The following is a 12,941-nucleotide window of genomic DNA, read 5'->3' as shown; positions in this document are numbered from 1 at the left end:
ATGCCCTAATGTACTTTTATTTTGAAATTGTCCTTTATCTTCAGTTTCATCTCAAATTACTTCTCTCATCCTTCTAATCAGAATCAACTGTTTTAACCTCTGTGATCCCATGTACATACCTAAAATACAAATTATACTTATTCATTCATTCATTTACTTATTTGACAATATATACTGAATGCCTAATATGTGCTAGGCACTGCTCTAAGGTTGAGGCTACGAAGGTAAATAAGACTGATGTGGAACTGAATGTTAGTACTCATTGTCAAACTTTTATTTTACTTAGCCTATTCTTCTACCAATTCGTGAGTCCCTTGAAGTCAAGGCTTACACTTCTTTTTTAAAAAATCTTTGTCCACATTGAGCACATATCATATCATCTTTAGGATGGTAGCAACTGGTTTTAAGACCTGGCTTTGTCGTTTACTGACATTGTGAACTTGAACAAAACACTTAGCTCTCTCTCTCTTTTCTCATATGTGAAATGGAGATAACAGTACCTGTCTTATACCAAATTTCAAAAAATAAAAAGTATTTTTTTGAACTATAAAAAAAAGCCACCAAATACTCTTCCACCTCTTCCTTCTCTTCTGCATGGTAGTAGTAGTAGTCATTGTTGTAGTAATGGTAAATGATGTTTCTACAACCCTGATGAACTGAATCATAGCTGGGCCATTTGTTTGCCTTGATGAACAGGGAATACTATTCAATGACCAAAGAAACTAACACAAAATAGTAAGCAACAAAACTACAAAATCCGTGGAACTGGGCACTGAGTGGATGACCCAGGTGGCTCCCAAAGCCGGCAGGGTTGTCCCAACCTGCTCAGCCTCACATCTCAGGGAATGCTGACACCTCCTCCACAGACATCTTGCTTCTCTCCTTTCTGCTGGAGGGCAAGGCCAAAAAAGAAACCCTGAGCATCCCAGAGGCTAGGTATTACTGAAGGAAGCACAGGCACTCAGTTCCTACCCAGCTCTGCCATTTCCTGGCTCTGAGACATGGCTCGGTCCCCTGACTTCATCTCCTTGTGAGACACTAACCATCTCGGATTGATTTCCTACTTGTACAAAAATCAACAACACAAAACTACAAAGTCCTTCATTAGCATAAGCAAATTTAGATATATATTTTGCAATTTTATCTCACCAGCTGATGGCCAACATTTATACTCCCAGTTAGATTTAGATGTATCGTCTATGTGACTGATGTATCATTCGGGGTTTAATCAGAGAAATAGGACCAACTACTACTAGGTGTTTATATGCATAAAGGAATTTATTATAGGGATTTGACCTTATGCAATTGTGGGAGATGGTGAAACAGTCTTTGTATATAATGCTGTAGTTTGAAGTTCACAGGGAAGGCAGTCGGGAAGGGAAGATGGACATATAAAGTACAGAAAAGCAAGGACAAGCTGACCCTCAAGAGCACAAGTTGCAACCCATAAGGATGAACTCATTTCAGTTCTCACTTCCTCCAATCTGGATAAAATGGGTGCCCTTCAGGAGATGCTGGCACCCTTCAACATGAAAGTAAACACATCCCTGGCTCATAGGTAAGAGAAGCCAAAAGAGGACACAGGGCAAGGTGGAGCAGTTGCAGGCCCGGCTACTGTTCCACTCCGACAAGCTGAGCCAGTAAATGAACAACATGTATGAGCTAACAGTACCTGCTCCAGTCTTCCTCGTGTTTACAAAAAAAAGTTGCTGCTTCACTTCTATCCTCCAAATTTCACGCCAAATTGTATCTTGTGGCCACACTAACTGGAAACATACAAAGAAGGAAATTCTGGGAAGTATAATTCATCCTAGCCAAGCTGACACATTACAAAGCTACTACAATTTCACCTCTTGTCAACCTGGCACCCATACACATCTCTTTTAACCATACTTAATTCTCAAATGGAGACATAACACAGTCATGCTTCTATCTAATATATCATTATCCCCTTATATAAAAACATCCCCTTTCCTTAAAGAGGATAAAAATTCACGTTTTTTGTCTTTTGGTGATTGTTCTTCAAACTAATTCACATTCCCATTTGCTCTCCTGTAACTGGAAAAAAATACTTGGCTTACTTTATATACAAACATTCATAGAAAAAGGAAAAGTGAATATAGGTATATCATAACTATTACAGTGCTCATTTCTATAAATGGTCACTTGGTCATAGCTGATATTTGCAACTACTTTTTTTCCACTATCACTGCATATTCTCTTTGCCCTCAGCAAGTACCTCTGCTATCTGTAGTTCTTTATCTGGTAGGGCGACCCAAAATTTCATTCCTGAAGAATATGGGCCACTATCAGCATCGCCTACATTGGGTTGTTAGCTTTCTACTGATTTTAATCATAGGACAAGGGAGTGCTGCATTCCAAATACACTTCTTCCTTATTACCCACATTACATAGTACCAACCCTATTTCCCCTAGGTAGTCAGGCTCAATCTACCAATTCCCTTTCTTTGCCTATTGATTTATAAAGTGGCCAGAAGGAGGCAGTCTCAACTTTAAATTCAATGGAATCATTGTTGTATCCCCGGATGGACGAATTCTTCTCTTTGGAACTAAAACTTCTAGGATCAGAAGAAACTAAAGTTGCAGGGGCAGGAAGCAAAAATTTTGCTAGTGGATCACTAGGAATAATTGTATGTGGAGCCACTCTCATTTCCTAGTTTCTGGACCCATGAATCCTAGTTATGGGAGAAATAGCAACATACATCAAAAACTATTTAGAACATATACAACCTCCTGGAGGGTATTACCCCACCCCCAGAAGGCACTGTCACCTAACCCGTGCTACAAGTGAGACTTAATGCCATTCCTCCATTCTATAAAGCCAGCTACTTCAAGATAATAGGAAACATGGTAAGACCAGTGAAATTGTGAGTATGGGCCCATTGCTATATTTCATTTGCTGTGAAGTGAGTTCTTTAGTAAGAAGTGACGTTGTGTGGAATACCAGGATGGTGGAGAAGGCATTCTATAACTTCATGGTTTTAGCAGAAAAACTAGGAGAAAGGCAGGCAAATTTATATACAGAGCAAATGTCTAGCCCACTAAGAACACAGCACTGCCTTCTCCATGATGCAGTGGTCCAATGTAATTGACTTGCCACCAAATATACGGCTGGTTGTTTTGAGGAATGTTGCCATAGAAAAGTTTCAGCGTTATATCCAAATCCACTTTAGTGAGTGGAAGTCCATGTCGCTGAGCCTATGGATAACCTACATCCCTGGCACCATGCACCTTTTGTTCATGAGCCAATATATACCTCCTAGTGGTTCTACTTCTTTTATTGAACCTTGACTAAATGAATTTGGTACAGAGGAGCAGAACCTTGAGGCTAGGTTCTCAGAATTGGTTCTCTCATCTTGCTTTTATAATATAATTCTACATTTATATTTAAAACATTGAAAGCACCTATATACAACTGAATAAATTTTTTGAAGGCAAACACAAACAAGGGTATTCAGGTTATACTTACTAAGGACTGAATCAACATATTAAGACAACTTTTTTGAATCTCAGGAGGTACATTTGCAAAACTTCTCTCAGACCAAAACCTTGCAAAATGCTTTACGATCCATCTGTTAAAAATCAAAGAATCCCAAGTTAGAGAACTGAAACTTTTTCATTATAATATTTGCATTTGCAATTTGTACATATGTTTTGACTAACCTTTACAGTTAATTTAGTGAGCTCTATGATGGACTTAATTATGCTCCCTTTTCGGTAAATATATATTTGAAATCCACTTTGAGTTAATGTGCATGGATTTTAACATAAGTAACAATGGTTGAGGTAAAATAAAATTGGTCTCAAGCATCTTAAATAACGTCCAAATCAATGCTTCTTCTCAATTGCTGCAACCAGTTAAGCTCCACACATTGTGTCCAAGAAAACATATCAAGTCGAGAATTTCCCAGAAAATTAAGAGAATGGAAGAACAAATTCCCTAAGTTAACAGCATCAGCACTACTTTAGATCACTTACTTCATGCAGTCAGCAAAAAGACTTTCCACTCCAACTGAATGAGCAATAATCAGACATTCTAGTATTGATGCCAACCTTCTGGGAATGGGCTAAAATTGATAGAAAATACTACATTTATTCTTTTTCAACTTACAAAAGCTAGAAGTATTTAGTTCATGAAGACGATCTGATTTATGTACCAAAACTGCAGAATAAATATGTATAATTTAAGTCTGTTATTCTTTTAAAATCAAGTATCACTAATAACCTTTAATTTTATAGAATAGCATTGGAGTTATTTTAGCTGCCAAAATGTATACAATTTCTATTCTAATTTCATTTAGCTTAAAATTTTTTTTAAAGTAAAAGTGGTACAATAATTACTGGCACATCATGTTGCAATACAATACAATCTGCTTCTTAAAGTATAAATATAACTTTAAGTACATGTGCAATGGGAGCTCCTACACTGACCTCAGATAAAAAGATTTTAGTTACATAATAATTATATAACATATATTTAAAAGCACATATATAAAACAACAAATAAATAAAATGTATATACAAGCAGCAAAAGCCCACTGCTCTTGGTGATAAGCCTCTGTGCTAAATGTTGTTTTGCATACTAACAATTTAGTTATTCCTTTTAGATAACTGGAGGTTCTCTAAGTTGTTCTAAAATCAGAAATGACTATCTCCGTATAGATTATACAGTGATAATTCTATAAAATTAAATAATTTGGTTTTCTGACCCGCTTCAGATAAGCGTATCAAACTAGTATGCGTGAAGAGACTATTGGCATAGACATACTTGACAACCTAAAAGCTGCCAGAAGCCTGAAAAAGTATAAAGTAAACACAAGAGTTAAAAAGTCCAGCAGTCGGTATTTAGGAATGACCAACCCTCTATAACAAAGTCCGCTAATTGATATATAACAACAATAATTTCCACAAAAATTGTTAACATACAAAATAATTTGCTGCTTAAAGTAGAGACCGGCAAATTGTAGCTTGTAGGTCAAATCTAGCCCATTACTGTTTTTGTAAATAAAATTTTACTGGAACATTACTATGTTGTTCCATTTACATACTGTCTATAGCTACTTTTGCTCTATAACATCAGAGTTAAGTAGTTGTGATAGAGCCCATACAGCCCACAAAATCTAGAATATTTACTATGTGGCCTTTTACTGAAAAAGTTTACTGACCCCTAACTTAAAGGGTTAAGTTCAGCTCTCTAAAATTTTTACTTATATGGAAATGCTGATTCCCAAGTGTTTTTGTAATAGGATGATGGACAGTTATTTTCAAAATCTGCCTGCAGAATTTGAGGGAAACATATATTTGAATCATTACCTAAAAAATATTTTTAAATCAGTGGCAAAAAAGATATGTAAAGTCCACTATAATCCTATAAATAAAGTCTAAAAATCATGTAAAAGGCAAGATTGTGAAGTTAATGAAATAACTGAAGCTAGCTTGCCAGGAGTTCCATGGCCAGTTAACCACCATATTATACTCAAATTTGTGTTACTGTAGAGTGTGTTACTAAAGGTTTATTATATCTAAGTCACTGCCAAGAAACTGCATAACCAAGATCTAGAAGTTAAAATTAAATATTTAAAAAGATGTTTACACGAATATATATTATCAAAATATGTAAAGCAAATAATTTAAAGATCAGGTCAAATAAAACAGAAATTTAAAGATCAGGTCAATAAAAACAAATATGTTACCACAGCAATACAGACTACATTAAAATAAATAAAATAAAGTGGAAAAGTTTTCAATAAAATATCATATTAATAATTTTTTCAAATTTCATTTTCTGTTGTTTTAATGGGAACAAATGTCCCTTTAATGTTTTAAAACTAAGTGGATTATTAAAAGTAAAATAAAATAAGCTGCATATAGCCCATGTATTGTCATGAGCATACTAAAAAATAGAAGCAATGGTCCAAAGACTATCCATAAGAGATTAATTTTTAAATGTTAGATAACATAGCTTCTTTTTCCCAACTAGTGCTGTCAACTATGCTGTGTCAAATTCCCCCTTTTCCATTCTTTAATGCTATTACAGGCAAATTACTTTTGGCACTGAAATTCAGTATAGTAGTTTAAACATCTAGCTCATATCTGACTTAAATCTTTCCCTGCCCCATCACTGACTACATTTATAGTTGGGAGATATGGAATAAGGACTACAGCATGGTCTGGTCTCCTGCTCCTCTATTTTCTGGGTCTAGATCCTATGGAAGAGGGCTATGAATGGCTATGGTCACCTTATGTAACTAACCAACGTGGCAGTAGAGAGCTGTCCTTGACTTTGCTCTAATTCGGATATTAGCAGCCTTTGTTGATGTGGCGGCTTTTAGGGGCAGACTGGATTTCACCCTAGCCTCTCAGTGGGTAAAAATTCTTCTAGTGGTTCATGATGCACAATGACTCCCTAGGTGGGACACAGTGTCATTTGGCTCTGTATTAGTCTCCTCTAATCTTCATGGGACCACTAAGGTCTTCCTCCTTCCCTGAGTACCATGTGTAACAGGTATGGAGTGAACTCCTCATAATTTTTTTCTATTTATGACAAAAACTACTGTCCCTAAATACCAGGCTAGTACTGGCTTCTCCAGTAAGCCTCCTTCTCCCTTTAGAAATCCCTACATTCAAGTATACTCTCACTGGTTTCTGAAGCATAGTCTAGGCTCTCCTAAGAAATCTCTTACCACTTTCTTTTTTTTTCGTTAATGGAAGCTCCAGAGTGGGCTGGTTTTATAGATGTGGTAGCTGTCCCTCTGGAGGATGAGAATATATTATTATGTCACTGCAGATACCCTCTATTTTTAATCTTTATTTGGAATATGCTAGGCTTTCCCTCCTAACTTCCACTTGGTTGAGGAAATGGGAGAAGCAGATGAAAGAAAAGGAATATCTTTCACCAGAATTCTTCACTTTCTACAAAGCTGAGGACACCACAGACTACACTCCTTCTTCTAGTTCCCTTACATACAGAGGCTGGAATAAACGGTTGATTAAAAGTAGCTGAGAAGTTTAACTGTTTCTCAGTAAACCCTGAGGAGGTGGTAGTGCTGCTGCTGCTGCTGCTGCTGCTGCTGGTCCCAGCAGTTCATGGTTCTGATTTAGTACATGGAATGCCTCCTTAGCTATAACTTATAGAGAGGTAGGAAAAGTCCTATCCAATACAAAAATCTAAATTTAAATGTTATTAAAATTACCTAAGTACAATTCATAAAATGCATATTATTGCCTTGAGGGGAATATTGATGTGAACAATTCTTAGATTTGTTTTTTGTTGATTATAAAAGTAATATGTGATCACTGTAGAAAATTTAGAAAATGCAGAAAAGCCTGAATGAGAAAATAAAAAGTAACCTAGTCATAGAGTAAATGAAAACAATGAAGAATCTAAAAACAATGTGCAAAATGGCATCTGTACAAATGCACAGTATGGGATCTTTCTTGAGACAATAAATTTATGTTTACATAAACTAAAATTTAAAAGCCAGTATTTATTCTCCACCTGAGCAGGTAGAAGAGAATTATATTCCAATATTTTCAGGGAAAAGTACTGATGAAGCACAGTGATAAACGCACTTTGATAAATGAAGAAGGTAACTTTGGTTCCTGATTTCCTTTCTCTTAGTTCCAAACCCTGAGCCCCGGTTATACACTCTACCTTTGAATTAAAGGATACTCCTATATCCTTTCAAAACCCCTACCTCAATTTTATTTTACTTAAAATGATCTTAATTAATGTCCGTTTTTTGCAAACATACAATAGGAGTTATTTCTCAACTAAAGTTCCCATTAGTTAAATTGACTTAATATTTTTAAAATTTAAAGCACTATTCACTATCAGGGTTAAAAATCTAGTAGGTAATAATAGGTGACTTTAAGCACTGGATAAAAGATTTCTGAGAGTCAATAATTACCTTCTGAAAGAAATTACAATAATCTCTTCTTAAAATATAGACTGCCACTTCTTTTAATCCTTCTAGTCCATACATATCAGCCATATTGAGTATCTGACTAAAATAAAAACAGATATAATGTTAATTCTCCAATTTAAAAACCAAGGCATAATACACAGTGGTTTCCTTACAATGTATAGTATGTTTAGAAAAAAAAATCTGAATTATTTTAATTCTAACTTTCTGCCCTACATGATAGCTACTCTTTGTGGATTATAAAAAGGATACAGGCCAAAAGTTGAAAGCATTGTCACATGATCTGAATAGTGGAGAATAAAAAGAAGTAATTTTGGAGATGTTTCAATCAGATTCTCCTCAGATTCTCAGACACATATATCAAAGTCCAGAAACTGCTCTGAAAGCTGTTAAAGTTACAGAACTTTTGTGATAAATTTGTGTAATAAAAATTTGGGGGTGGGGTTGGGAAACTGACACTTATCATAATGAAAATGCTTACAAATGACCCTAAGGTTGGAGACAGCATCCAATGACTCAGGTTTCCACTGCTTCTTTCATTTGTCAAGTATTTCTGAACACCCATACATACTCTAGGGACTTCGAAAACCAACAAGCCTTGAGTGCATGATAAAACGCATATAGGTTTCCAGGGGGGAAGCTTTAGTACTTAATCCTTGTGACTCAAGATGCTTTCTCCCCAAAATCATATTTATTAAGTTTGCAATTAAAGAAACCAATGAATATTTAAAATTAGAAGAGGAGCTTTCATTTGTCTCATGTTAGAATAGCAATAAAAGGAGAAGACATCTAGAAAATTAGAAGAGCAAGGTAGATTTCATTCTCCAGTAGGATTTTAGCAGCTTAAATGGCATTTCACTATAGAGCACTTAATCACATCCTCGGTGGTCTTTAAGATGTCCATGTTCTTAAATTAATTTTAATGTTTTTCTTTTTAAAAGAGATACCATAAAGTTAAAAAATAAAGTGGTAAAATAATTGTTCAAAATCTGATAAAGGTTCAATCAATTTTATTTTATAAAAACTTGTCATTTAATTTTCACAAAAATATAAGGTTTTTCTAACATAAGTCTAATAAAGACATTTCTTAATCTTATGACTTTAAGTTGCTTTTTTTCTAAATACAGTAACTTATTATTTTTAGATATTCTCAAACACGCACAAGATATGGCAAAAGGAGAAATAAAAGTGAAGCTTTTATTTCAAAGTTTGTTTCAAAGTGACACTTTGAAACATAGCTCAACAAAACAGAAGCCAAAAAATGTTAACACTTTTATATTTAAAATTATTAAAAGTAATACATACCCAACATTAGCTTTGTCTGGAAACTCCAAAGTTCCTCCATATATAAAATGCATCATAACATTCATTTCTACATGATTTATACTGAGAAATAAAAGAAAAATAAACTCAAATTCAGAAATAATTATAATTTAACTGCTATCAATGATATTATTTTCCCATAAACTTTTAGCCAAGATAAAAGTTTGATCTCACTTTTATCTGAAAAATACATTCTTCCAATAACATCCATGCCGGTATGCCATTAATTTAATATGAAGTATAACTGCAGCTATGGGTTTTTATTTAAGTTACAAAATGTTATTATTGTATTATCAAATCACTGATTACTTGTTAAGCATCTTCCATTATAGGCTTTAGGAGTTAGAAAGGATCTTAGAGGTCACAATTCAAGTTCTGGCTCATTAAGAAATCCTCTCCTCGGCATGTTTGACAAATGGCCTCCAGTCTTGCTTAAAGCCTCAGATGGACAACTCTACTCACTAGAAAGATTCTTGTTATACTGTACAGATTTTTAATTAGTAATTCCTATCCAGTGGCTCTAGCTTGACCACTTTTCTCATTATACAGGTAAAAAGTAAATGTATGACTTAAGAAGTCATCTAGAGTAATAATCTTTATGTCCCGATGACTGTGGGATCTCAAACTCTGAATTCATAACCTCCTTCCCACCTCAAAATTCTAACAGCATCTAGATTATCATCTACATGCTTAAATCAGAGCCTAAGGTTCATCTAGATCTTCTTCCTCATTATATCCCATCTTTTACATCTTCGAAACTTACTTGAATTCAGCCTCTCCCTTCTCACTACCCTGGTTTGGCCTCTCATTTTCTTTCAGTACTGACAGTATCCTCTCATGCCAGTTTCCTGCCTGAAATAATCTCCTTGCATTCTGTTTCCCACACTGCTATTAGAGTGACTTCGCTAAAACGTAAATCTGATACAGTCTTCCACTTTGAAAACCCTTCAACAATTCTCCACAGTCCTTAGAAAAAAAGCCCAAATTCCTTAGCTTGGTGTACAATGTTTTTTTCTCATCTGACCTCTGGTTCTCCTTCTTAGCAGCTCTTTCAAAATAAGTGAACTACTCATTTCCTATACCTGAACTACTTCCAATGCCTTATACATCCATGCCTTAGCACATACTGGCTTAAAATACTCTCCCTCTCCATCGCATCTTTCAGACATAAGACCCGTGACTCTTTCTCTTTGGTTGTTTCCTTAATGCCCTGAAGGCCAAAAGAAAAAAAAAATCACTGTATGTTAAACAGTCATAACTAACAGCTATTTAGCACTTATTATGAGCCAGTCCCTGAGTTAATAAGCATTTTGAATGCCATCAGCTCATTTAATTATCATAACAACTCAACAGTAGATACTATTAGTCTCATTTTATAGATGAAAAAACTAAAATTAAGTAACTTGCCCAAAGTTAAATGGCTAATGATGCACTGGAATTTAAATCCAGGCAGACTAACTCCAAAGCTTGGGTTCTTAAGACGTATACTACTACATATACTTCCATTATCACATTGATCAAACTGGCTTGTAATATCTTTGTTGGCATACTTCTTTCTCCTTCTAGATTGAGTTCTGTGAGGGCAGGATTTGTATCTCATCCTTGCATCTCTAATAGCAGCAGAATGTCAGCATTGATTCAATATTCTCAGGATGAAAAGATTTTCCTTTCTCCACATAATAGTGGAGCTATGCAGTGAAATCAGGTAGGGACAATGCTGATTAGACCCGAAAAGTTTGTTAAGGATAGTATCTAAATACATGCTAAGGGAACAAAAGGAGGAAGGCAAGAAGAAAAGAAATGGAGTTCCACAGCGTAGGCCTCAGAAAGGTATTTGCTTTGATTCTATGGCCTTAAATAATATACTCTCAATAAATGTTTGATGAATGTTTAAATGAATGGTTTATTAGGGCACTTACAGCATCTTCCAAAACCTTCAGAGGAAAACTCAGTTAAAAATATATAAATAACTTTATAATTAATTTTATAAATATTAACTGGCCCCTACTATGACCAAATACTGGTTTCTGCTGATTCAAAACTCCAAGTCTTTATTTTAATACTTAGGAAAAAAGTCAGTCTCTAAATATTCTCATTTATATGCTATGGATATGACAAGAATAATTATGCCACATTATTTGTAGTTGGTTAATCTAAAATACTAGCATAATTACTAGAATGTATACTATTCCATACACTTCCCCTCAAATATCAAGAGCCATTCTTATCAATGTTAATGAGAACTGGTCATTTATGTTGAATGAACAGTTTCTTTCAAGACTTGACATATTTAAGCAAAAGATAGCAATGACTAAATAAAACCAAAAAGTTTATTAAAATAAATTGCAAAATCGAGACACTTGAGACTAGTCAGTACATATGATAGCTATAAAAACAGCAAAAAAAATGTTTTCCTGTTGTCTTGATAGACGTTTTACTAAATTGCATTCTCATTATTGTGTTGTAAGTCATTTGTATTTTTACTACGTGTTTATAAAAACATGATCAACTAACGTAGAAAAACAAATTACTCTAATAGCCTACAGTTTAAATAAAAAGATTTAAAGCACTATTCCCATTTAAACATAATAAGAAAAAAGCTTGTAGGAGATGAAAAAATTACATATATACAGAAAAAAAAAATGCATGCAAGAACAGAGCTCAAAGATCAGAGAGTGAACATGTACTTAGTCTACTAAAATCTCTGTGCTTTCTCTGTACTTCTAAAAATTTCAGATTCCTATGTGTGTGGGTCAAAGTAACATAGGGAATCATTCATTCATTCATTAGTTCATTCATTCATATTCAATATTTATTGAACAATAGGCTCTATTCTAGACTTTGAGGATATAAGAAGCTTACATTCTAGAGGGAGGACATGGACAATTAATATGTAAACAAATGTGTAAAAAAAATAATTTTAAAAGTAAAAAGTGCCGTGAAGACAACAGAACAAGATAACATAAAAGGGAATAACTGGAGAGCTGGGCTGTAGCTACTTTAGGTGGAGTAGTCTGGGAAAAGACCAGGGGCCAGACTATATATCTTGTAGGTTATGGTAACGATTTGGGTTTAATTTTAATTGTGATGAGAAGGTATTGAAGGATTTTAGTCAAAAGAGAAATATGACCTGATTTATATTTCAAAAGATCATACTGAAGGTTCAGAGCATTCCCAGGAATATTCCGAGGGAGATGAGAAAATCCAATTTTATGTTTCAAAGCTCCAAGCAACACTGGAAGACTTCTATTTATACAGAATGGAAATATGTGAGGTTTTATTACAGAAATATTGGCTGTGGTTCAATTTCCAGTACAGGATGTGGAAAAATTCCCCCTTTCTCTACCAGAACAGGAGAATATCTTCTAACTATACCCTTCGATCCTCCCAACCCTGTGGCATGGATAGACTAGGATTGAAGGACTCTACTATTCCTACCTCAATTTACTGAAGACTGTCCCACTTGAAAAATATCACATGCTTTGTCTTTTAGGTACCTACTCATTAAAAACATTGTGGTTCTTTTCTATAAGGACAGACAGGATTTCATTGTAATCTTGCAGAAAACATCCTGCAGACATGCAACGGTAGCATAGTTCCAAAAGAGGCTGCTGATTAAGCAAAGCAGGCATTGCTGTCCTAGTATTGGTAAAGACCCTCACTTGAACTTAT

The 12,941-nt window shown here is 34.7% G+C and overlaps 1 protein-coding gene across 7 annotated transcripts in view; it reads right to left on the bottom strand.

The window, feature by feature from the left end:
* KIAA1107 (KIAA1107 ortholog) overlaps positions 1 to 12,941 on the bottom strand; it is an 87,872-nt gene that overhangs the window by 23,367 nt on the left and 51,564 nt on the right. For all 7 annotated transcript variants that reach the window (XM_025052091.1, XM_015595303.2, XM_006919406.3 and 4 more), the window contains 4 exons: positions 9,252 to 9,332; positions 7,932 to 8,028; positions 4,000 to 4,088; positions 3,491 to 3,593 (listed from right to left, as the gene is read on the bottom strand). In XM_025052091.1, the coding sequence (XP_024907859.1) occupies positions 3,491 to 3,593; positions 4,000 to 4,088; positions 7,932 to 8,028; positions 9,252 to 9,332 (370 nt within the window). The remainder of the gene's footprint in view (positions 1 to 3,490; positions 3,594 to 3,999; positions 4,089 to 7,931; positions 8,029 to 9,251; positions 9,333 to 12,941) is intronic.

This window comes from Pteropus alecto, unplaced genomic scaffold (assembly GCF_000325575.1).
Source record: "Pteropus alecto unplaced genomic scaffold, ASM32557v1 scaffold25, whole genome shotgun sequence".
Taxonomy (NCBI): Eukaryota; Metazoa; Chordata; class Mammalia; order Chiroptera; family Pteropodidae; genus Pteropus; species Pteropus alecto.
This window is presented reverse-complemented; position numbering and strand designations above follow the sequence as displayed.